The sequence below is a fragment of the Lissotriton vulgaris genome, unplaced genomic scaffold, assembly GCF_964263255.1.
Source record: "Lissotriton vulgaris unplaced genomic scaffold, aLisVul1.2 SCAFFOLD_1428, whole genome shotgun sequence".
Taxonomy (NCBI): domain Eukaryota; kingdom Metazoa; phylum Chordata; class Amphibia; order Caudata; family Salamandridae; genus Lissotriton; species Lissotriton vulgaris.
In genome coordinates this window covers 360,498-383,632 of record NW_028244621.1, presented here as the reverse complement: position 1 = coordinate 383,632, position 23,135 = coordinate 360,498, and the positions used below count along the sequence as shown (strand labels likewise).

Below are 23,135 nucleotides of genomic sequence, written 5' to 3'. Positions count from 1 at the left end.
GGCTGAATTGGTTGGAGAAGGGCACAATGATACTAGCGTATAAATTTGGCTTGGATGTGCAAGGAGCGGTCAAAGACATGTTGTGGGTACCGCACCACTGTAAATTTCGGTACAGAAAAAGACACCATTTGAAATGATGAGTAGCAGACAGCCAGGAACTAAGTTAGTTCCGTGAGAGTGAAATGAAATTGGTGGAGAGTGCAAAGAAGACATCAAAGTCCAAAGTTGATTTGAGATTGGGTGAAGATTAAGCCTGATGGTGTGAGTGGTGGTCTGTCCAAATTTTGAGACCCTTATAACGTAAGAATGTGGCAAAGCACCCACACAGAGGAGCGGCATTACCTGAGTTCCAATCCAACTCCGTCCAAACGATATGCCTACTTTTTGACTGACTAATAGAGATTGGAATAGAGATTGGAGCGGTCACCGGTACACTATAGGTCAAGCAAGGATTTTCATCGTCAATTGGGAGTTTTCTAATGTTCTAGGGCGCTGTTTATACGAGTGTTGTGGTGCCTGTTTGAGGTCCAATGTTCCTGTGTTGAGAATGTAATTATTGCACCCTTCACTTAAGCACCATCATGGGAACTCCCAAGTGTGTGTGTGTGTGTGAGGGGGGGGGGGGGAGGGGGGGGGGGTTCCTGGGCGTTCACCCTGTGCGTTGGACGGGCGGGGTCCGTTAGATTCTGGCAACTGTTATAATCCACTCTGGATAACACAAAATCCAGACTACGGCGGGGGGGGGGGGGGGGGGGGGGGGGGAGAGGAGGGGGTAAGAGTGGCTCACAGTACAGTCCATAAACGGTCAAACTGGACAGGACGGCACAGTTCTCTGTCTTTGTTATACGAAGACTTCGACTCTGCATACAGCAAATGGATCATAGGACCCTGCCGGCAAACGAAAATCTGGAAACAACGACCCAGAACTACATAACATTAAGACCAACGTTAAAAATATTACACAACCGATCCTAATGCAATTTACTTCCAACACGGCGTTCTGTCGACAGGCAATCATTTGGCGCATACGCTTCCTAAAAAAAAAACAATACAATAAAATCCAAACCGCAAAAATGTTATAGTACATAAAACAAGATATAATGTGGAACGAAATCACTTAAGAGTAAAGTAAAATAACCACTCTCTCGTAGGGGGTCTCATATAATTATCTAATAAAATAGTGCCTTCTGGGTTTACACTCTGCCTCGCACCTGCCTGGAACGATGAAGTCAACAAACCGCGTATCGTAGGGTAATACAGACCTGCAGACAGCGTGATGAGGCAGACCAGCACAACCAAGAGCTCCATGGCTTGTAAATCCCCAACTAGTCATATGACTACAGCCAGAAGTATCATTCAACTCCAGTTAGAGAACGATCACCTGACAGCAGCTATTTTAAGAAACAGCGTGTCAAGCCTCTCTCTGACCCAGATAATGTTATTGAAACAAAGCGACCATCTTGAAATGATGAACCGCTGAAGGGAAAACAAAACAGAGCACATTAGAAATTAAACAACGTAACTTTTCGTCAACTACAATTACAGTGAATTTTCACTTGGAAATACTTCATTGCTTTCTGTTGTAAACTCTTTAAATATTTGTAAAAACTGGCTAAGAATGACGATACCCTTCTTAGATTACATTTACAGCATTGATTTTAACAGCTTAATGGAACTGCTGACTTGAAACACAACTTTACGTGCGCCCCTTTTCACGCCATTCAAAGTAATAATTTGCTGTTGTTAGTCATAGGGTCGCTTAAATCATTTGTCCTTTGTTTGTTTTCATGACTGAGGGTCACGGGGCCTCGAATCATGTACAATCCGTGCAATAAGTGTGGTTGCAAACGCGCGTGACACAAGATTGACATAGAGGCGTGTTATACGGAATTTTATGTTATCCACGGAAACGAAAAGTAACAGTGTGGTAGGTTATTAGGCAACAGGGACGCCAGGGTTATAGCTACCGATTTTGTGGAATGGGAACCAGGTACCAGTCTGGGCAGCGTCTCAATATCCTGTGATTCTGGGCAAATCACTTAATCTCACTATGCCCAGCAAAACAAATGCACGTGACGTTGTGCAATGTCACAGATTCGCACCAGATTGTTCGCACGGACACGTCAAATGGACTGTCACGGGTGGGGCGATGGTGGAAAAAAAGTATGTGCTTTGCCAAGACCAAGGATTCGATTCTGGTTTCCCGTTTCGAAGGGCTGACGGCTCAGACCGCTAGTCCGCACTAACTCCCTATTACTGATTACTGACTGATGAGGTGCATGTAAATCAATGCAGATTGACCTATTCTCATTTTCTGTCTGTCCTTTAATAAAATGGCAATAAAAGCATTTGAAGACAAAAAGAAGCGCGGCGTGTGATGGGATTCTGGTCTTTCTTCTATGTCAATGATAGAGCTGTTACGGAAAGCCAGAAGGGCTTTACCGTGCTTCCAACAGCATGTCAGTGCCGGGTGTGGGCTCTCTTCGGCTCCGGCTTTTCTTTGATTATCCTCCACCCAGTACTCCCGAGAGCTGCCAGTGCTGGCTGCTGCTAGATTTAAGCAGGTGCCGCTTGGTAACCGACCTCAGCAGCCTGATCCGCACCCGCTTTGGCTTCAGCCAACGCTCACGCCTCAGCCTCTACTTACAGGAGTGTCTTCTACCCCCGTGCGAGGCTATCGGAGTGGTACGTGATAATGACTGTATCAGGTAAGTTACGGTCAACGAAATAGGTTCTCAGCTGATGGCATTCTGTTGTAACGTCATGTTGTGGCTACAACACATTCCTACTCTGAAAAGTGGGGCGAGCACTCTTTAGCTACATACAATGGCAAGGAAAGGGCTTCATAATGTGCAGAGGGCCAACGATTGCATACGATAACTTGATCAAGTGTGAATCAACTGCGACAGAAAAGGGGTGAAAGCAGTGCTTAAGCGGGCTGCTGTTGTCGGGCTCCGAGTACTTGGGCTTATTAATGCAATAAACAGGGTAAAATCCCACTCCCTTCGTAGAGTTTTTTCCCCCTACACCGCGTACCGCAGAGTTCCTAATAACTCCACAGAGCGTAGTTTTCCCCCTCAGGCTGTTCGTCTATGTTAAATTGGCACACACGAGCAAGGAAATGCTTTCTTTTGAACCACAACTGTAGGCTGTTGTACATAAATTAAGTAGGCAGCAGGATACGTCTTCCAGTAAAGTTGGATTTATTAAGTTACAAAGAATAAGATAAGACAGCAGAGCACAAAGCCTCACAGCTGACCAACACACCAGATAGAACACAGCTAGGTAAGAAGATAGAAACACAAAGAAAGGACTAAAGAAACCAAGAAGCCATATAAAGCTAAGTATGAATTTACAACATAGGCATTGCTGGAAATAAAATAAAGTTTTACTCTGGGATCTCATCAATTGGGTACAGTAAAAAAAGGGGTGGAGCTAGTGACAGATACACACTGCATTATTTTTAACTAGTTTGCCCCCAAATAAATTGTCCACAAGGGAGCTATAGTAGTAGAAGTATTATGGTTTGCATAATTAGGCACAGAGTGCGTTTACGGAGGCTCAAAATGGTAGGGGTTTCTAAAGGGTGACTTAAGAATAGTAACTGAGGATTGTTGAGAAGAGGTTTGACCTTAATAACTAAGGGCATGTATATGTGGCCTAAAATATTGCTTTCTTAAACCTCTTTGGTCTCATCATTTTTTTTAATGTCCTGCAGCTTCTCTTCATGGTCTACCCCTTCCTCGTCGTTCTCTTTTCCAACCTCCTGATCTTCAGTTGCCAGTCTTTTTTTCCTCCCCTTCCTTTTATTCCTGGCCCTCTTTCTCGCGACCCCCCTCCTTTTTGCTTTCTTTGTAGGTCTCTTTATGCTTCTGGTACTCCTCTGGGGTCTGGTGGTGTTTTACGTTTCATCCACCCGGTACTGGACTTTGTGGCCCTCATGATCATTCTGGTCCTAGTCCCCCTGGCACTGGTCACCCCGCTCCTGCTGACTATCCCCATACTCTTCTGCCTGGACCAGGTTCTCCTTTTGATCCTCTTGATATGGTACTGCTTATACTCTCCTTAGTTGTTTTTCTAGTTCTTTTTCCATAACCACTGGGCCCTCCTGAACTGGTTCTCCTAGTCCTGATTCTCTTGATCTCTGGTCCTAGTCCATTTGGTCTTTCTCCACTTCTAGGTCCTGGTCTGATGTCCTGGCACTACTGGTTCCACCGGTCCTAGGTCTCCTGGCCCTGTCAGTCCTAGTTCACCTTGATTGTTCTGGTTTTGCTCTAATCTTCAAAGTCCTGGCCCAGTTCTTGATCCTACTGACATCATAATTGTTCCCTTCTGCCATAGTCTTATTCCTCCTGTTTCTCTTTAATCCAATTCTCCTGAAGTTAGTTTCCTGGTCACCATTGTCCTGGTTCTCTTGTTTCCCCTTGATCCCTACTGGTCCACTGGTCCTGTTTCTGTTCTTTGTATTTCTGGCCCTGGTCCTCTTGTTCCTTTTTCTCCTGACACTAGTCTTCCTGGCCTCTTAGTCCCGTTTCTCCTGATACTGGTCAATCAGGATATAGTTTTAGTTGTCCTGATGTTAACCCACCTGGCCATGGTCCATCTGGCTCTGTGGTTCTTGCCCTCCTGGTCCCTTTGGTACTCCTCCTACTGGCCCTTGTCATCCTGATCCCCACAATGCTGATCCTGCTTGCCCAACGTGTCTAGTCCTGCTAGTGACCTTGGTCAACTTGCTGGTGGTCATGCTCCTCCTGTCCTTCGCCCAGGGCATTCAGGAATCGCCTCCAATTCTGTTGCCCAGTGTTAGACCCGTCTGCTTCTGAGAGTCCCCTCACCACTATGATTTATTTTGTTCTGCTGTACCTCCCAAAATGTGTTGCTTTTCTTTGTCTACCAGGACCTTTTGTGTGCTGTTTCATGGGGCTGGATGTTCCTTGACACCCAGTTGTTCACAAGGTTTTTGTCACCTATTTACAAGACACCTGGCGAAACCTGTGACATTATAGACTGGGTTTGGCAACCTGTATGAATGGCCTCAAAATGGTGGCCATCCTTTTTCCTCATGTGAGTGACTCCCCTTGGAGCCTCCATGAACCTTGACCTTTCAAGGTTTTGGCGCCCTTTTACTTGGCGCGCATTCCTGACAGGAATTACTTTATTTTCCCCAGGTACACAAAATGGCTGCTCTAGAACCTCAGTATGGTGGCTGTTAGGGTCCCAAATACCTCTCAGAAGTGCCATGTCATTGGCCTAGCCCAAAGAAGGTTCTAGAACCTACTGGCACGAGCCAGCACCTCAGGGCACTGGCTATATAAGGTCCAGTCCCTGGCGGCCATTTTGGAGATGACCAGAAGACTAGATAGGATAATGATGTTCCAGATCTAGGTGAAGGAGATTCCAGACTTGACACCTTATTGACACCTGCCCTGTTGACCCCTGAGGCGGCTGGTAGCGCGGGCAGTAGAGCAAGCAAGGGTCACTGGCGTGGAGCTTGGAACCAGCCATGCCGCCGCGGAGAAGACCTTAACGCCAAACAAACAGCATCGCAACAACCTTACACAGACAAGGGCAGGGAAAGATACAATTGGATTCCCTGAAACTTTTTTGAGGCAACAACCGCCAACTATTGGAAGCGTGAATATACACAACACAATGAACAAGATTGATATATGAATATCTAAATGCAGCAACGACAGGAAATTATTTGAAAAGGGAACTACTATAACTCACGCTTCCAGGAAAGACCATAGTGCCCTGAAGAAACTCCCTGGTAGGGAGTGAAACGCGTTGGCTGATCTGTTTTTGTACTCTATATGGTGATCTGTATTTTAAATATGGCTAAAGATAAATAAAGAACTTTTCTACTACCCAAATACAACGCTTTGTTTGGACTTCTATTTGGTGCGCCCCCACAAACATCAAAGAAACTCACTGGCGTGGATCCTGACTGGCGTTTGTCAGCTGTGTGTGCGGTGACCTCGCGCCTACAGCGCCTGCCCAGCGAGTGCCTCGTTGTCCCCAAGAGACTGTGGCCGTGTTCGTGTGCCTCCCCGCCCCCCCGGTGGTGAAATTACGACAGACTCGGGTCGCGAGGCGAGAGCAAGTTCGCCGGTACCGCAAGCGTCTTCTGTGCCCCTTTTTGTGACAGGCGCCTCCAGCGAGGAGCTCGGACGTCTCCGAGCTCCACCGGCGTAGAGTGCTTCCTGCGCAGACTGAGGTGAGGTGGTGCGCCGGGGCGGGGAAAGGCTGGCCTTTGTTGGGCGGGACTACTGTCTCTGCCCCTCCCCAGTGAATCGGCGGCTGTAGCTGTGGGCAGGAACCATCCCTGTTTGAGGAAGTCGGAGGGAGGTCCGTGGAGCCCCTGAGAACCCGTTGCTGGCGAGAGAAGTGCTGAACCCGACTGAATCGCTTTTCGATTGCAGCCGATGTGAGGTGGGCCTGTTTCTTCAGGTGGGAAGCGGTGACATAAAGGAACTGTGAACCGGCATTTATTTGACTGAGCGCGAAGATTGTTTGACCCCTTCGGCAGCCCCGTTCGTCAGTCTAAAGACTTTGAACTGGTGCCGCCTGAGTGCTAGCGGTGACAAAGCCCGTAGGCGCGCTTAGATCCCACCAGCAAACAGAGATCTCAACCCGGTGGCAGCCGAGTGTAAATGAAGTGTTCACTGTGTTTCCTTGCCTTTTTAGATACCCACGCATATCCCCCGAGTGATTCTTAAAGAGTCCCAACACTCCTTTTGTGCCCAGAGAAGCCTGTATTCATTCTCAGTGAAGTCATCATAAACTGTAAGAGTAATCTTTCCATCCTGAAACGTATTGCAAGTTAATGTTCCTGAAGTATTTAATTGGTGGCAGCGATACCAGAATGAACATGTGGTTGTTTATTTAACTGAACCAGTATTTATTCTGCTAAACAAAAAGTGATATTTATTCTATTTATTGATGATATTTATTCCTGATATTTATTTTATTTATTGATGATATTTATTCCTGAGCTTATTTATTGTATTTAACCTGGAATCGAAACCCAGCAAATTGTGGCCAAAAGAAATGTGTATGTGCTTTCCTAATTGATCCCCATTCACAACAGAGAATTTTTACATAAAGGAATCGTATTTTTCTACAACAGTGGTGTGGTGTCCTTCTTTTTGGTGGTTGTACAAGGTGATCTTATCGGGTCAAAGCCGGCTTAGCCCCATAGCCTTCACTTGCCTTGACGCTTGAGCCAAGCTACCCCCTTTGTGCTGGGCTTGCCCATCGCAGGTCCAACATAAAATTGGTGCTCAGCGGGTGGGATTACGAGCCGTGCTTGTTTTGGACCCCATAATAATTCCATGTGCGCCACAGGTACACACCCGGAGTTTTCTCCCAGCGGCCCTCCAATTTAATATTTTGCTTTTTCCAAATTCTCTTCTGGAGGTGGGTGGAGGTGACCCTCAGAGTTCCTATCCTTGTAACCTACTTCGAGGTGGTTGTCCACACTTTTCACTGACCAGATGGAATTCGATATGTCAGAGCTGGAGACCTATACTGTGGCGCAGCTCAAGGAGTTCTGTCAGGAAAGGGGAGTGTCCGTTAGGCGAGGGGCCAAAAGAGAGGAGCTCCGTATTAGTCTGCGAGCCTGGGTGGAAGCGCATCCGGAGGGAACGGTAGAGGAGGAGGAGTCAGACAGGGGTACTGTTGTTGAGAGGACTGCGGAATGTCCCCTGGGGGTGGGTGATATGATAATCAGCCCCAAGGTAGCCTCACGGGAGGGCAGCAGTGCATCAACAGGAGGGTTGTCAGAGACCGAGTTAGCTGACAGAAGAGAGGAAAGACAATTGAGGTGGGAGTTAGCCAAGCTGGAGATGGAAGGGAAGAGGATGGAACACGAGCTCAAGCTACGAGAGCTCGACCTCCGGGCCCATAACATCACTCCGGAGGGTGTCGAGTCTAAGGAATTTGCCAGGGAGCTCAGGCCTCACTTACCCAAGGACGTGGTCGCCAGTTATACAGCTGGAGATGACATAGCTAAGTGGCTGGCAGCCTATGAGGTCTCCTTAAGAGCCCATGGGATCCATGAGAAGCATTGGGGTGGTGGATTGTATCGCTACATGCCTCCCTAAGGTAGGGATGCCCTATTGGCCCTAGACCGGGAGGATCAGGTAGACTACCCTGCCATGAAGGTGGCGCTCATCAGAAAGTTTGGGTTGACCCCCGAGAAATACCGGCAGAGGTTTAGGGGCAGCCACAAACTGAGCTCACAGAATTGGGTTGACTTCCTGGATTATGCCTAGAAAGCCCTGGATGGGTGGGTCCAAGGTAGTGAGGTGGAAGACTATCGAGGGTTGTACAATCTAATACTCAAGGAACATCTACTCGAGAAATGTCTTCCCGAGCTGAGGCAGCACCTGGTAGACAGCAAACTTACTTGCCCCTGTAAGCTTGCTGAGGAGGCGGGCATTTGGGTAAATACCCGAGTGCCCACGAAGGGGACGGGAGGAGATTCTCAGAAGTCCGGACAGGGCGCTCCCCAGAAGAAAGAGGGGGGAGATAATAAGAAACAGGAGTTCTCCAAAGGCCCCCAAAATAACTTTAAGGGGAAAAGTTTCTTCTCCAACTCTAAGGCTAGCCCGCAAAAGAACCCTAATCCTGGCCAGAGTCAGCAGCCAAGGGTTGTCCATTGCTTTGAGTGCGGTGGTGTTGGACATTATAAGGTAGACGCGAAATGCCCGAAGAGACCACCCCCTCCCACTGGAGGAAAGGCCCCGGGAGTTGTTAGTGTAGCGCTCGGGGAGGAGATGCCCTTAGTTAAGGGGAGGGAGTGGGCGGGTGTCACCTTAGTGTCCCTGGGTGATCGGGAGGTGGTTCCAAAGATCCAGGTGCCCCCAAATACTACCAAGTATGGGCAATGGGTCACCATCAATGGCCATAGAGGGGAAGCTCTGAGAGATACAGGAGCCAGTATGACTATAGTCAGGAGTCATCTTGTGTCCTCAGAGCAGGTGATTCCAGGCGTACTTCATCCAGCCGCGATGGCTGACGGCAGAATGAGCCACTATCCCGTGGCTGAGGTTCCCTTTGAGTGGGGAGGGGTTGCAGGTTCACTTAGAGTTGCCGTAAGCCCCGCCGTGCCAGTCGATTGTCTGCTGGGCAATAATATGGAAACACAACAGGTGATGGACCGAATGTGGATCAATGTCACACACTCACCCCAGTCCAAAGATCTGGGCCCAAATCCATCGTTATTTTGCACTCCACACCACCCTGGGTTAGACAATAGCGATATGCAAATCAGCTCTGACCCTGTGCCCCATGGGAACAGTCCAGTCCGAACTACAAAAGCCATGTCCTTCCCAGAACGGAATCAAGCATCCGAGGACCGGACCGGTTTCGAGGTAACACCTCTCATCAGCCCGGCTAGCTTGACTCCAGTGGTGTGGAGTGCCTGGGACCCACGTCTGGGCATCCCCAGCGCACTTAGGGCGGAATATGCAAACACAACAGGTGATGGACCGAATGTGGATCAATGTCACACACTCACCCCAGTCCAAAGATCTGGGCCCAAATCCATCGTTATTTTGCACTCCACACCACCCTGGGTTAGACAATGGCAATATGCAAATCAGCTCTGACCCTGTGCCCCATGGGAACAGTCCAGTCCGAACGACAAAAGCCATGTCCTTCCCAGAACGGAATCAAGCATCCGAGGACCGGACCGGTTTCGAGGTAACACCTCTCATCAGCCCGGCTAGCTTGACTCCAGTGGTGTGGAGTGCCTGGGACCCACGTCTGGGCATCCCCAGCGCACTTAGGGCGGAATATGCAAACACAACAGGTGATGGACCGAATGTGGATCAATGTCACACACTCACCCCAGTCCAAAGATCTGGGCCCAAATCCATCGTTATTTTGCACTCCACACCACCCTGGGTTAGACAATGGCGATATGCAAATCAGCTCTGACCCTGTGCCCCATGGGAACAGTCCAGTCCGAACTACAAAAGCCATGTCCTTCCCAGAACGGAATCAAGCATCCGAGGACCGGACCGGTTTCGAGGTAACACCTCTCATCAGCCCGGCTAGCTTGACTCCAGTGGTGTGGAGTGCCTGGGACCCACGTCTGGGCATCCCCAGCGCACTTAGGGCGGAATATGCAAACACAACAGGTGATGGACCGAATGTGGATCAATGTCACACACTCACCCCAGTCCAAAGATCTGGGCCCAAATCCATCGTTATTTTGCACTCCACACCACCCTGGGATAGACAATGGCAATATGCAAATCAGCTCTGACCCTGTGCCCCATGGGAACAGTCCAGTCCGAACTACAAAAGCCATGTCCTTCCCAGAACGGAATCAAGCATCCGAGGACCGGACCGGTTTCGAGGTAACACCTCTCATCAGCCCAGCTAGCTTGACTCCAGTGGTGTGGAGTGCCTGGGACCCACGTTTTTGGACTGGGTTGAATGTGTGACATTGATCCACATTCGGTCCATCACTTGTTTTGTTTACAAATTCCGCCCTGGGTGCGCTGGGGATGCTCAGACGTGGGTCCCAGGCACTCGACACCACTGGAGTCAAGCTAGCCGGGCTGATGAGAGGTGTTACCTCGAAACCGGTCCGGTCCTTGGATGCTTGATTCCGTTCAGGGAAGGACATGGCTTTTGTAGTTCGGACTGGACTGTTCCCATGGGGCACAGGGTCGGAGCTGATTTGCATATCGCCATTGTCTAACCCAGGGTGGTGTGGAGTGCAAAAAAACGATGGATTTGGGCCCAGATCTTTGGACTGGGTTGAATGTGTGACATTGATCCACATTCGGTCCATCACTTGTTTTGTTTGCAAATTCCGCCCTGGGTGCGCTGGGGATGCTCAGACGTGGGTCCCAGGCACTCCACACCACTGGAGTCAAGCTAGCCGGGCTGATGAGAGGGGTTACCTCGAAACCGGTCCGGTCCTCGGATGCTTGATTCCGTTCTGGGAAGGACATGGCTTTTGTAGTTCGGACTGGACTGTTCCCATGGGGCACAGGGTCGGAGCTGATTTGCATATCGCCATTGTCTAACCCAGGGTGGTGTGGAGTGCAAAAAAACGATGGATTTGGGCCCAGATCTTTGGACTGGGTTGAATGTGCGACATTGATCCACATTCGGTCCATCACTTGTTTTGTGGGCAATAATATGGAGCACAATGCTTGGAAGGAGGTGGAATACCGGACTCATTCTGAGATGCTGGGTACACCTGATTGGGCCTATGTGAGTACCAGGTCGGCGGCTGCTCGGGAGGAGACGTCGCATGGGTTGGAGCCTGGAACAATGGCCCACCCAGCTGCCGATGAGGGAGCATCGCAAGGACAGGAGAAGCCTGCCTCGGCGTCCGTGCCCCGTGAGACGGATAGGCCATCGGAGGAGATGGACCCGGAGTCCACGGAGGAGGACATGGTTCCGTTGGAGGATCTGCCTATCCCCGCTGAGTGGCGAGTGGAGGGGGGGACCATCCAGGGAGTAACTGAGCAAGGGACAGAGGGAATGTCCTACCCTCGAGGGTCTGAGGCAACAGGCTGAAGCCCAGGCAGCAGGTAACGAGTCTATCGAACTATCGTGTTTACTGGGAGGATGGTCTCCTCTACAGTGAGCCCAGGGCGCCAGTGCATGGACTGTCACGGGCCCTGGTAGTCCCACAGTGTTACCGAGCCTTCCTATTAGAGTTGGCTCATGAGATTCCCTTGGCAGGACACCTGGGACAGGACAAGACCTTTGCACGGCTTGTCCCCCACTTTTATTGGCCTCGAATGAGGGTGGCGTCCGACACATACTGTCGGTCGTGTGTGTCATGCCAAGCCAGTAGGAAAACAGGGATGAAGCTGAAGGCTCCCCTGGAACCACTTCCCGTCGTTGGCACCCCCTTTGAAAGGGTGGGCATCGACATTGCTGGGCCCCTAGATCCACCAACATCATCCGGTCACAGGTTCATCCTGGTACTGGTGGATCATGCCACAAGGTATCCGGAGGCAATACCTCTGAGAACCATTACTGCACCAGTAGTGGCGAAGGCCCTGATGGGGATCTTTACCCGAGTGGGATTCCCCAAAGAAGTTGTGTCTGACAGGGGGACCAACTTCATGTCAGCGTACATGCGGGCAATGTGGAAGGAGTGTGGGGTGACCTACAAATTTACCACTCCTTATCACCCACAGGCCAATGGCCTTGTGGAAAGGTTCAACAAAACCTTGATGGGTATGATCAGAAGTCTACCCGAAAGCCTGCGGAGGAAATGGGACGTCCTCCTACCCTGTTTGTTCTTTTCTTACAGGGAAGTGCCGCAGAAGGGAGTGGGCTTTAGCCCCTTTGAGCTTTTGTACGGGCACCCTGTACGTGGACCTCTCAGCCTGGTGAGGGACTCCTGGGAAAAGTCTCCTCGGAAAGTTCCCCGGGACGTGGTGAGCTACATGCTGGCCTTCCGGAGCCAAATGGCTAAGTTGTGGAAGCAAGCTTCTGACAACTTGGAAGCCAGCCAGTCTGTGATGAAAGCGTGGTATGACCACAATGCTCACCCGGTGGAGCTGGAGCCTGGTCAGAAGGTGTGAGTGATGGAGCCTGGGGAGCTGAGTGCCCTCCAGGACCGTTGGACAGGCCCCTATGAGGTGTTGGAGAAGATGGGCAAGGCTACCTACTTGGTGGACGTGAAGACCCCTCGGCACCCACATCGGGTGTTACATGCCAACCGCCTCAAGCCCCACTACGAGAGGCCCGAAGTCATGTTGGTTATGGTGACTGACAGATCAGAGGAAGAGGACACAGAGCCTCTCCCTGACCTTTTTGCGTCTCAAGAAAAGGATGGGTCAGTGGAGGTTGTGAAACTCTCGCCATCCCTGACTCCTGAGCAGCAGGAGGAATGTCGCCAGGTCTTGGGGTCATTCGCTCCTCTGTTCTCCCTTGTCCCGGGTAAGACCCACCTGTGTACCCATGATGTGGACACAGGAGACAGCTCACCTGTGAAGTCCAAGTGGGAAAGGGTGTTTAAGTCCAACTAAGAATGTGTCACTTTCGCCCCCCCGCCCCCTCCTCTGTGATGAATAGGTTGCTCTGCCCCTAGTCTCTGCCTTTCTGAAGCAGAGCATCACGGCGGCGGGGGGTGCACCAACAGCGCACACAGGACTCTGCTACAGATCCAGGCACTTCTTACTCAAAGGCAAAAGATGATGCCCATAATCCCGCATTTTGGCGCCTGGCAGTTCTAACCATTAAAAAAGGCAATCAACTCTTTCAGCTGCTGATGAGCTGTGAAAGAGATGCTGGTCAGTGGCAGAAAGGAAGGTGTTGCAGCACAGGAGGGGGTCATGCTCCTTGTGGAGTCATGAGCACCTTCGGTTATTTAGCTGCAAATAGCATTGAAAGAGTAAATTAAACTAATGTTTTCATTTTTTCCCCCTCAATTTTGATATAGAGCAAACCCAACCCAAACATATTGGAGTGCTTTATATGAGCACCAATGACATTTCATAAGGACATGTTACTTTTTTAGATACGGAGGGCCTCATTTATGAAGGCCTTGCGCCACTGGTGCGTCACTTTTTCCCATTTTAAAAGTGACGCACTGGCGGCGCAAGACCTTCATAAATAAGGCCCAGAGAGATTAAGGGGCAGATTTATGATAACTGGCGCATCCCCAGGGATGCGCCAGTTTTTTTGTGCCACTGCTCCGCCACCCATGGTGCGCCCCATATACAATGCGGCGCACCATGGGGCAAAAACGGCACAGATGCGTGACGCATCTGTGCCGTAAAGGTGGCGCAATTGCTGGAGTTGCGTTGCAAGCGCGACACAGCTCCAGCAAGGCTCGGGGGTGCCCTATCTGTCCAATGCTGCGTCAAGCCTTACACCTGCTTCAAGCAGGCGCAGGGTTTTGACGCAACATTGGCCTGAAAGTGCTTCACTCAGCCACTTTTGCGAGGCGCACCTGCCCCGGAACGCCCACCCTGCCCCGCCCACAAGTGGCGCAGGGCTGTACAACGTGACGCATCTGCCTGGATGCGTCTAGTTGTAAATGGGTCGTAGAGATGCACCACGTTTACGCCGCAGTTGCGTGACGCAAACGTGGCGCATTACCAACATAAATCTGCCCCTAAGTTATTTGCCCAGGATCACGGGATGTTGAGCCAAAACCAGAATCAAACCGGATTCCTCAGTTCCAAAGTGGTTGCTCTGACCTCAAGCTCCATCTTCTCCCCTCCTCTACCCATGCTCAGGACCTGTCCAGGGAGTACACTCTTAATATCTATGTAATACATCTGTGGTTCCCAAAGTGTGCCGTGAAGGGAAGCCAGGGGCGCCGCGCCGCTGTGCAGGATGTGGATCTGAAAAAAATATATAATTATCCTCAAAATGTAGTGAAACTGCGAGCTGCCAATTTTGGAGCTGGGGAACCGGGTTCGACCCTCGACGTCAGCTCAGAATCCTGTGTCATTCTGGGCAAATCACTTAATCTCCCAGCGCCTACAAAAACAGAATACATGAATGTATCCTTGTGTAACGTGACTGGTGCTCTTCGGGTTGAGTTTGCGCTATATAAATCTGCAGCAAAAAAAAAAAAATCCAGCCGACCAAAACACAGAAAAAGGGTAAAACTTTTTAACTGTCAAATGACATTCACGAACGTTCCTATTATGACGGCTGTAGGAAGGTGGATATCTGACTATGGTTGCCCCCAACTTTTTGCCTGGTGTTTTGCTGGTTTTTCGACTTAGTTGACCCGGGGCCCTGCTATTCAGGACCCCAGGCCCACTGCTCTCTCTCTAAAATGGATTCCATGTACTCTAGGTACATATCTAGTTGGATACTGAGTCACCTTATCAGCCCCTGTACAGCATACCTTAGGTACCCCGGGCATAGGTGCACCCATGGCCTACCAGGGGCTGCAGCATGTATTATGCCACCCCTGGCTGGCCATCCAAATCTGACACAACTGGCTGCACGACAGCTGGGGCAAGGTGGTGTAATCACCCTTTGCTTTAGATATAGTATTCCTATATCTCACCCTAAAATAGACACATATATTCCTATCAGTCACTCCTATGGCAGGCCTTATCAATCCTGAAGGCAGAGTGCTTGGAATTATGTGAGATGATGCTCTGGCATGAGCTGAGCCCGTTTGCAGCTTGCGGAACCAAGTCCTAATAGCTGTTCCATGATAACGCGTACCATATACTCTTAAGTGCATTTTAATCCTCGCGGTTATTTGCCAACTTTGGTATCGCTTTATCAAAACATGTCGAGTAAGGTGTCATACGAATTGGAATAGTAACCCCTCGCCAATTCTGGCGACGGGGTTAGTATTCCACCCTTCTAGAGGGACACGACATGTATGTAACTGTGAACCCCGGTTAAAGTTAACTCGAGCCTCAGCATCACAAAATGGATGCTGCCACCACAGACACAAGTCTGACCTCCTGCTGCTGGGAGTCCTTCCAGCGAGGAGAGCTTGGACAAAGGGTTTCCTGTCGGGGGCGGTGCTAGCACCATCCCAGACAGGGTTTTGTGTATCCCAGGTAGGCAGGGCTGAGAGGAAGGTGACTGCAAGTGGCACCCCGGTGCTCACTGTGCATATGCCGGCTCAAACCAGTTCCAGGGGCACCCCAGCCCCTGAGCTGGGGAAAGTCCAGACAAGGGAGAGGGGTGTAACCACCCCCCTCCTGGTCCCACCCATGGGCAGGACCTAGTCGCGTGCCAGCCCCTTTTCTTAGGATAAAGGTAGGAGCAGGCCCCCTTCCCAAATTAGATAATTCTGAATCTTGAACTACTTTCCACGAAAGGAACTCTTGACTTTTTCTGAAGACTCTCCCTTGTGGCTAAGGAGTAGCCACCCTGCACCCTCAGGCACCATCTAAGCATCGCGGTTTGCTGCACGTCCATCCTCCGGATCAAGACTGCCCAGCTCGACGAGACCCGGATTCCCTGCCATCTCTGACCTCTACCTGCATCATCAGCCCAGCTGAGATTCGTGGGTGTGACGAGACTTGAGGGACCGGCCATCTTCTGAAACTGCACGACACATAACCAGCACGACCGCCGAGGGATCCTTAAGTGAGTGCACTGGGGTTTGAGAAGCCCTAACCCTGAGCAGCTCCAGCACCGAAGTCCAGCCCCCCAGCATCCACGAGAAATGCGTGGGGCCCTTCTGCTCTTTGCTGCTCACCGCGTAGTCCGGCCACTTGCCTGCTGGCTTGTGGCCCTCTTGACGATGTACCACGGCGATTTCACCACTGGTCTGGTTGCTCCAGACTGGCCCTTGCTCCCTTCCAAAAGAGGAGCACCCCGGACCCTCCTGGTCCACTCCAGACGCCATCTTGACTCCACCGCGTGGGCTTACCTTTGCCAAGGCTTGTTGCTCCAATCCTGGTTCCAACATTGCCATCAGCAGAGACCCTCGTGGGACAGCTCGCACCTCCAGCCTGGTCGCCGACAACGCCTCCTAGCCCGTGTGACTGCAGAGTCCAGCGTCGCCCACTCACCTGGTCGAGGTGACTTCATCCGGTGCCATCCTGGTGCCCACACATTCACTGGCTAGTGATTAAGAACTGAGTCCCCTCTGCTTTCAGGTCATCTCCATCACCGATCCAGGCTTGGATCACTCCGAACATCTTCACTGGTCGCCTGCCAGCAACTTCTTCTTTCAGGCTCCATAGACTACAACGAGGATTCCCGACGTCTTTTGAACCCTATGCAGCCGCAGCCCCTGGGCTAGGTAACCCGAGCATTTCGGTGCTCCAACGCAGGTTCACTATCCAAGTGTCCAGATCCTTTTTGGTTTTTAAGTCTAGCTAGTCGGATTCGTCCGAAAACAGTAACTTTAGAAATACTAGCCTCCATAGACTTTGTCCCGCATCCCGCGTGAGAGTGCACACTCTGCACCCGATCTCCCTAGGCCTCCTGCTCCTAACCTTAGGGTTCAGTAGTGTAGTCCTAGCGATCCTAAAGCCTCTGGATCTTGTTACTTACCTGCTAGTATTTCGCATTCCACTTTTAGTGTATATGGTTTTTCGTGCCCCTCGGACATTTGTGTAAATTGTGCAACTTGACGTATTTTCTTAAGAGTTTTGTATTGCGCTTATCTCCCTGACTCATAAAGAGTTCAGGGTAGACTTGTTATAAATAAATATACTTTATTTTTCATAACAACTTGTGTGGTGTCCTTTCACTTGGTGTTCAAGGGGTATATGTGATGGTAAAACAGCTGGCTTAACACGCCCTCTTGAGTTTAGCCTAAAGACTGCTTTTGTCCACGCTACTAGAATAGCTGGTCTATAAGGTTGACTTACAACCAATCATCAATAAGGGTCGTTTGGTATGATACACAGTGATCACTAGAATAGTGAGCACTATATATCAGGCCAACTTCTCACAACAGCTTTTTCAAATTCATGTGCAACGTTGTACCAAGTCCATTATCAAGCAGAAAAATCACATTATTGATGACATATATTTTGGATTCTTTAAATGGTGGAATAATTTAATGATTGGGAGAGAGAGAGGGTGTTTGTGCGCGGCTTAATATACCTGTGGCGGTATCCCAGTGTTCTCTCTGGGAGCACAGATACGCATAAAATGACTGTCTTTAACCTCAATTGGGTGGGTGGGTGCAGGGTCAGGGTCCTGGTGGAGAGCATTGGGTGGGTGATTGCAGGGTCAGGTCCTTGTGGAGAGCATTGGGTGGGTGGGTCAGGGGCCTGGTGGGGAGCGTTGGGTGGGTGGGTGCAGGGTCAGGGGCCTGGTGGAGAGCGTTGGGTGGGTGGGTCAGGGGCCTGGCGGGGAGCTTTGGGTGGGTGGGTGCAGGGTGAGAGGCCTGGTGGGGAGCGTTGGGTGGGTGGGTGGGTGCAGGGTCAGGGGCCTGGTGGAGAGCGTAGGGTGGGTGCAGGGTCGGAGGTCTGGTGGAGAGCGTTGGGTGGGTGCGGGGTCAGGGGCCTGGTGGAGAGCATTGGGTGGGTGGGTGCAGTGTCAGGGGCCTGGTGGAGAGCATTGAGTGGGTGCGGGGTCAGGGGCCTGGTGGAGAGCATTGGGTGGGTGGGTGCAGGGTCAGGGGCCTGGTGGAGAGCGTTGGGTGGGTGGGTGCAGGGTCAGGTCCTTGTGGAGAGCATTGGGTGGGTGGGTCAGGGGCCTGGTGGGGAGCATTGAGTGGGTGCAGGGTCAGGGTCCTGGTGGAGAGCGTTGGGTGGGTGGGTTCAGGGTTAGGGGCCTGGTGGAGAGCGTAGGGTGGGTGCAGGGTCAGAGGTCTGGTAGAGAGCGTTGGGTGGGTGCGGGGTCAGGGGCCTGGTGGAGAGCGTTGGGTGGGTGGGTGCAGGGTGGGGTGCCTAGTGGAGAGCGAAGGGTGGGTGGGTGCAGGGTGGGGGGGCCTGGTGGAGAGCATTGGGTGGGTGCAGGCTCAGGGGCCTGGTGGAGAGTGTTGGGTGGGTGGGTGCGGGGTCAGGGGCCTGGTGGAGAGCGTTGGGTGGGTAGGGGGCCTGGTGGAGAGCATTGGGTGGATGCAGGCTCAGGGGCCTGGTGGAGAGCGTTGGGTGGGTCGGTGCCGGGTGGGGGCCTGGTGGAGAGCGTTGGGTGAGTGCAGGTTCAGGGGCCTGGTGGAGAGCATTGGGTGTGTGCAGGGTGAGGGGCCTTGTGGAGAGCGTTGGGTGGGTGCCTTATGCCCTGATGCAGCCGCACTCTGCCAGCTTCTGTCTTTGCCTCACTCCTTGTTGAGGGGTCGTCACTCGTGACTGCTGCTTGTTGGAGAGTGTGAGGGGAGAATGGTGCAAGGCAGAGGGGAGAAGGGTGCAAGGCAGAGGGGAGAAGGGTGCAAGGCAGAGGGGAGAAGGGTGCAAGGCAGAGGGGAGAAGGGTGCAAGGCAGAGGGGAGAAGGGTGCAAGGCAGAGGGGAGAAGGGTGCAAGGCAGAGGGCAGAAGGGTGCAAGGCAGAGGGCAGAAGGGTGCAAGGCAGAGGGCAGAAGGGTGCAAGGCAGAGGGGAGAAGGGTGCAAGGCAGAGGGGAGAAGGGTGCAAGGCAGAGGGGAGAAGGGTGTAAGGGGAAGGGGGAGGAGAGTGCAAGGTGGAGGGGGAGAAGGGTGCAAGGTGGAGGGGGAGAAGGGTGGAAGGGGAGAAGGGTGCAAGGCAGAGGGGAGAAGGGTGCAAGGCAGAGGGGAGAAGGGTGCAAGGCAGAGGGGAGAAGGGTACAAGGGGAAGGGAGAGAAGGGTGCAGGGTGGAGGGGGAGAAGGGTGTAAGGCAGAGGGGGGAAGGGTGCAAGGGGGATGGTGATGTAGTTAAAAATTTGCCCCCCCTCCCCCCACGAAAACATTTCTGCGGATACCCATGATCAGAGCCCACCTCACGTAAACTTCTTGTAATGCCACAGAGCTCCTTGAGCCTTTCTCTAGCCTGGTTACTTTTAGTGGGAGTGCGTTATACTACTCTATGTATGCATTGAGATGTACTTTATAAGATCTTTGTGATTGCAAATATAGATTTATGACAGTGATGGCGACTCTCTGAATCCTTCATCACGTCTAGGCTTTATTCTTCATGTAGACCAGTGGTTCCCAAAGGGTGCGCCGCGACACCCCGGTGCGCGGGTAAAAAAATGGTGGGGAGCCACGGCCAACTGCGAATTAGGTCAAGGGAGTCACGGGTCAAAAAAGTTTGGGAACCACAGAGCTAGTGGATAGACGCGCGCACTCACTGGTGAACTTCGTAATTCAGTTATTCGTATTGGTGGTCAGATTGGTAAATCCACCTCAGTATGAGGATGAAAAGATTCACTGAATACGCTGTCCCCAATTAATAGGGGCGTTCCCAATTCGCACTCTGTATTTCTTGTAAAGAAATTGTTCGGACGTTTGTATGATTCTTCACAGTCATTTCTTTATTTATTTTTTGTTTACTTTTCATCTTTTATGTTCATTCATCATTCAGTTGTAGTAATTTACAATGATTATAATCCAACTCAAATAAATACGCCCAATGCATTTCGGGCTTTGCCCTTGGTCAGGGGCTTGATCCTAAAAATATAGAAGAAACTTGAGCTCAGTCATATCTGATACATAAGTAGAAAAACTGGTGTTAGTGAACTGTGAGTAGAATTGGTGATTCTCTACTCCTAATGCAATCAATCATGCAAGATATTCAATCTCAATTAATAATGTGGTATCATGCATATTTTGTGGGCATGAAATCAATCTCATTCATCAATGTGCAGTGATAAAAGTGCATCATACCATTATCCGGTTAAACTAATAAAGAGTGATTGTGAATGTTAAAATGCCACCTGTTGCCAAAGCATCTTGTGCTTCACTGTGCAACCTTTAGAATCTCTGAACCCATTCTGACCCCAAAAATGTAAATATTCGTTATAGGATTTGTCACAGTAAAATGAATCGCGTACAATTAGTGTGGGGAATTCATGATCCGTATTTTGCACTATCCGTAGCAGAGCTTTTAGTTTAGCCAGCTGTGTTGTACAGTCCCCTAGGGACTGGAAGTGTGTTTTTCCAGGACGGAACTTTGTCATGCATATGCCCTTTTATAATTGCTCATGCTGCCGAATATTGCTGTTTCGTTCCTACAGCCGGCTGGGCACAACTATTGGTGTAAATGATACATTCATACCGATCTGGAGGCATGATTTCATTCGGCAGAGGATATTCTTGTTCGTACTGCGGAAATGCTTGTGTTTGTAATGTAGAGTCAAATCTGTAATCTACATCTGTTGCAGTGAGAGAGTTAGCCCATTGAATCCATCGCGGATATTATGCTTCAGCATTGGTGATGCTTGCTTTGGTAACAGCCTCTAGGATCGGTATCGGGGTCATTACAATTATGCGTTTCCCCTGTGCCAGTGCTCTCTCTCTCACTACAGCAGTCTGTACTGCTCGGAGTATTTTCTCAACTGGTGGAAAACACATTTCAGCATTCATGTACAAATGTGATTTGTAAGCAATAGGGACTGTATCACCTTCATTGAATGCGATATATGTGTATACAGTTGGTCCAGCAAATACGCGGATAACCAGGTTAGTTGTGTCAACTTGTGTATGTAAATGTTTAGGAGCTATCATGTCAGCTTGTACGGAACATAGAATGTCTGTATGTTCCTGTGCCCAATGATGTATTGAGAAATCAGGTCTAATTATGTTGTAGAAAGTTTTCACCCATTTTGCGTAATCCAAAATATATGCCCTGACAACATTTTAAAATCCCAAAATGGATTGTAGTCTTTTCAGAGTCGTTGGTAGTTGGAGCAGTATACATTTTCCTAAAATCTGTGTCGCCAAGGTTTTTCCCTCACTTGACAACTCTTACCCTAAAAACAGGACACTGAGGATCGGCAATTTTTTGACTTTTGGAAATTAAATTTGTAACCCAGTCGAGCGAACCGAAGGATTATATGGTTCACCCTGGTAAAGTGTTCCATTAATTCATTTTCTGGCAGATAAATGTAATTTACATTGGGCAATGCCACATCATCAAAATCTTGAATGAACGCTGTTACTCTGGCTGAAAACAGCCCGGGCCTTTCTTATACCCCTGGAGTAATCCACAAAATTGGCTTTCAGAACCTAGCTCTGAGAATGCTGTCAAATACCTGCTCCCAGGTGCTATATCCTGGCAGGAAAATCCATTTGAGATATCTAATGTTGTTTTGTATTTTTTTCAAACATTGTTATTCATTAGTGGGGCACTATGTTCATTTTGCACTGCAAATGTGCGTGTGGATGCATTTAAATGTCTGTAATCTAAGACCAGACAATATGAATTATCAGGATTTATTACCAGAAACAAGGGATTATTCAGAGGTGAGGTGCAATTATCTATCACACAGTGGTACTCAAGTTGATCTAGGATCTTTGTTTCATTCTTTATTGGTTGAGAAATTGATTTTAATGGAATCTTGTGATGAGGTGACTAATCATCCTACCCAACTTGATTGTGGTAAAGTGCAGGAGCGAATGCTAAAGCCAACTCCTGCGCGTATTAATTCTTAACTGATTCTGCTACGAGGTCTGAGAAATCCTGTAAAATAACTTCTTCCGCCATTGGGTAATCCACTACAAAATCAGGTGGCCAATCCTTTTTGGCCAAAAGAATGTTGGGATTTTCCCAAAAAAAACTCTTCACTCGCCTGAGTATGTCCCCCTATATTTAGAGCGTTGTTTTGTGTAAACGATGTGGGATACTTACTCTTGTATCGGGTGTTTCCACCGTAACATGCTTACTCAGCGCTGCTAATGCTAGAAAGTCCATCAAGTTCCGGCAAGCTATTGTGACTTCTGCTGCGCTGTCTAGCATCGTCACTGCCCATTCACCATTCAGAAGCAGGGTCCTCAGTAGCTTGGCTTTTCTAATTCTAATACCGGCTACCTTCTACATTTTATATTGAGGTATAGAAGTCTTTTGTTTATCTTCCTGTTTTATGATGTAGTCTGAAGTGTGATGTGCCTCTCTTTTCGGCTTGACTCGCTCTTCCAATCTGTGCTCTGACCGCCAGTCTCTCTCCGAACATTTTTCGGATGACTCCTGAGAGGAACGTGTATCAGTATCCTGGTACCTTTCAGGCTTCCTAATATTGTCCCGGTTCCTCAAATTGTATTTTCTCTGTCTGTTCCTGTTGCGGAGACCCACCGTGTGACTATGTTTTGTTTCTTTTTTTTATTATGCCATTTCTTATTTGAAGAATCTGGTGCTTCCTTAGTTATCCTATTCAGAATTGCTCTTAACTCTTGGTTTCCAAGGTCTGGCTCCCAAAATATATCTACCTAGTGAAGCATATGTTTCTTTGATAATCTAAGCAATTTTCGCTCCTGCTGTGCAGGAGTGAATTCCCTGAAACGTTGATGTATAACCACTGCTGCAGCCCCTTTTATGTTATTCAACATAATTGCAGATACCATGACAAAATTGCCCATCAATTTCATCCCCGGATCTAGGTCAGGCTCTGCCCCATGCTCATTCTGAATCGCTTTAAGTACATCTGGTTTAACTGCTGTTGAAGGGGTACCATGAGTTCTAGTATAACATCAGGGAGATTGTACCCCAAGTGACACAATATTCAAATTGTTAGTATTCTGTGTTTTTCCCGTGGGACAGTATTCTTCAAGCTGTGCGGTCTTCTGTGCTATCCACAATGGAATT

The 23,135-nt window shown here is 49.7% G+C and overlaps 2 protein-coding genes across 2 annotated transcripts in view; one reads left to right on the top strand and one right to left on the bottom strand.

Moving 5' to 3' along the window:
• Window positions 1–1,405, bottom strand: part of LOC147667184 (retinoid-inducible serine carboxypeptidase-like) — a 236,926-nt gene extending 235,521 nt beyond the window's left edge. The window contains exon 1 of the mRNA XM_086948868.1: window positions 1,263–1,405. Within this exon, the coding sequence (XP_086804994.1) occupies window positions 1,263–1,308 (46 nt within the window). The 5' untranslated portion in view covers window positions 1,309–1,405. The remainder of the gene's footprint in view (window positions 1–1,262) is intronic.
• Window positions 1,406–1,826: 421 nt separating this feature from the next.
• LOC147667180 (coilin-like) overlaps window positions 1,827–23,135 on the top strand; it is a 178,520-nt gene continuing 157,211 nt past the window's right edge. The window contains exon 1 of the mRNA XM_086948867.1: window positions 1,827–2,708. Within this exon, the coding sequence (XP_086804993.1) occupies window positions 2,458–2,708 (251 nt within the window). The 5' untranslated portion in view covers window positions 1,827–2,457. The remainder of the gene's footprint in view (window positions 2,709–23,135) is intronic.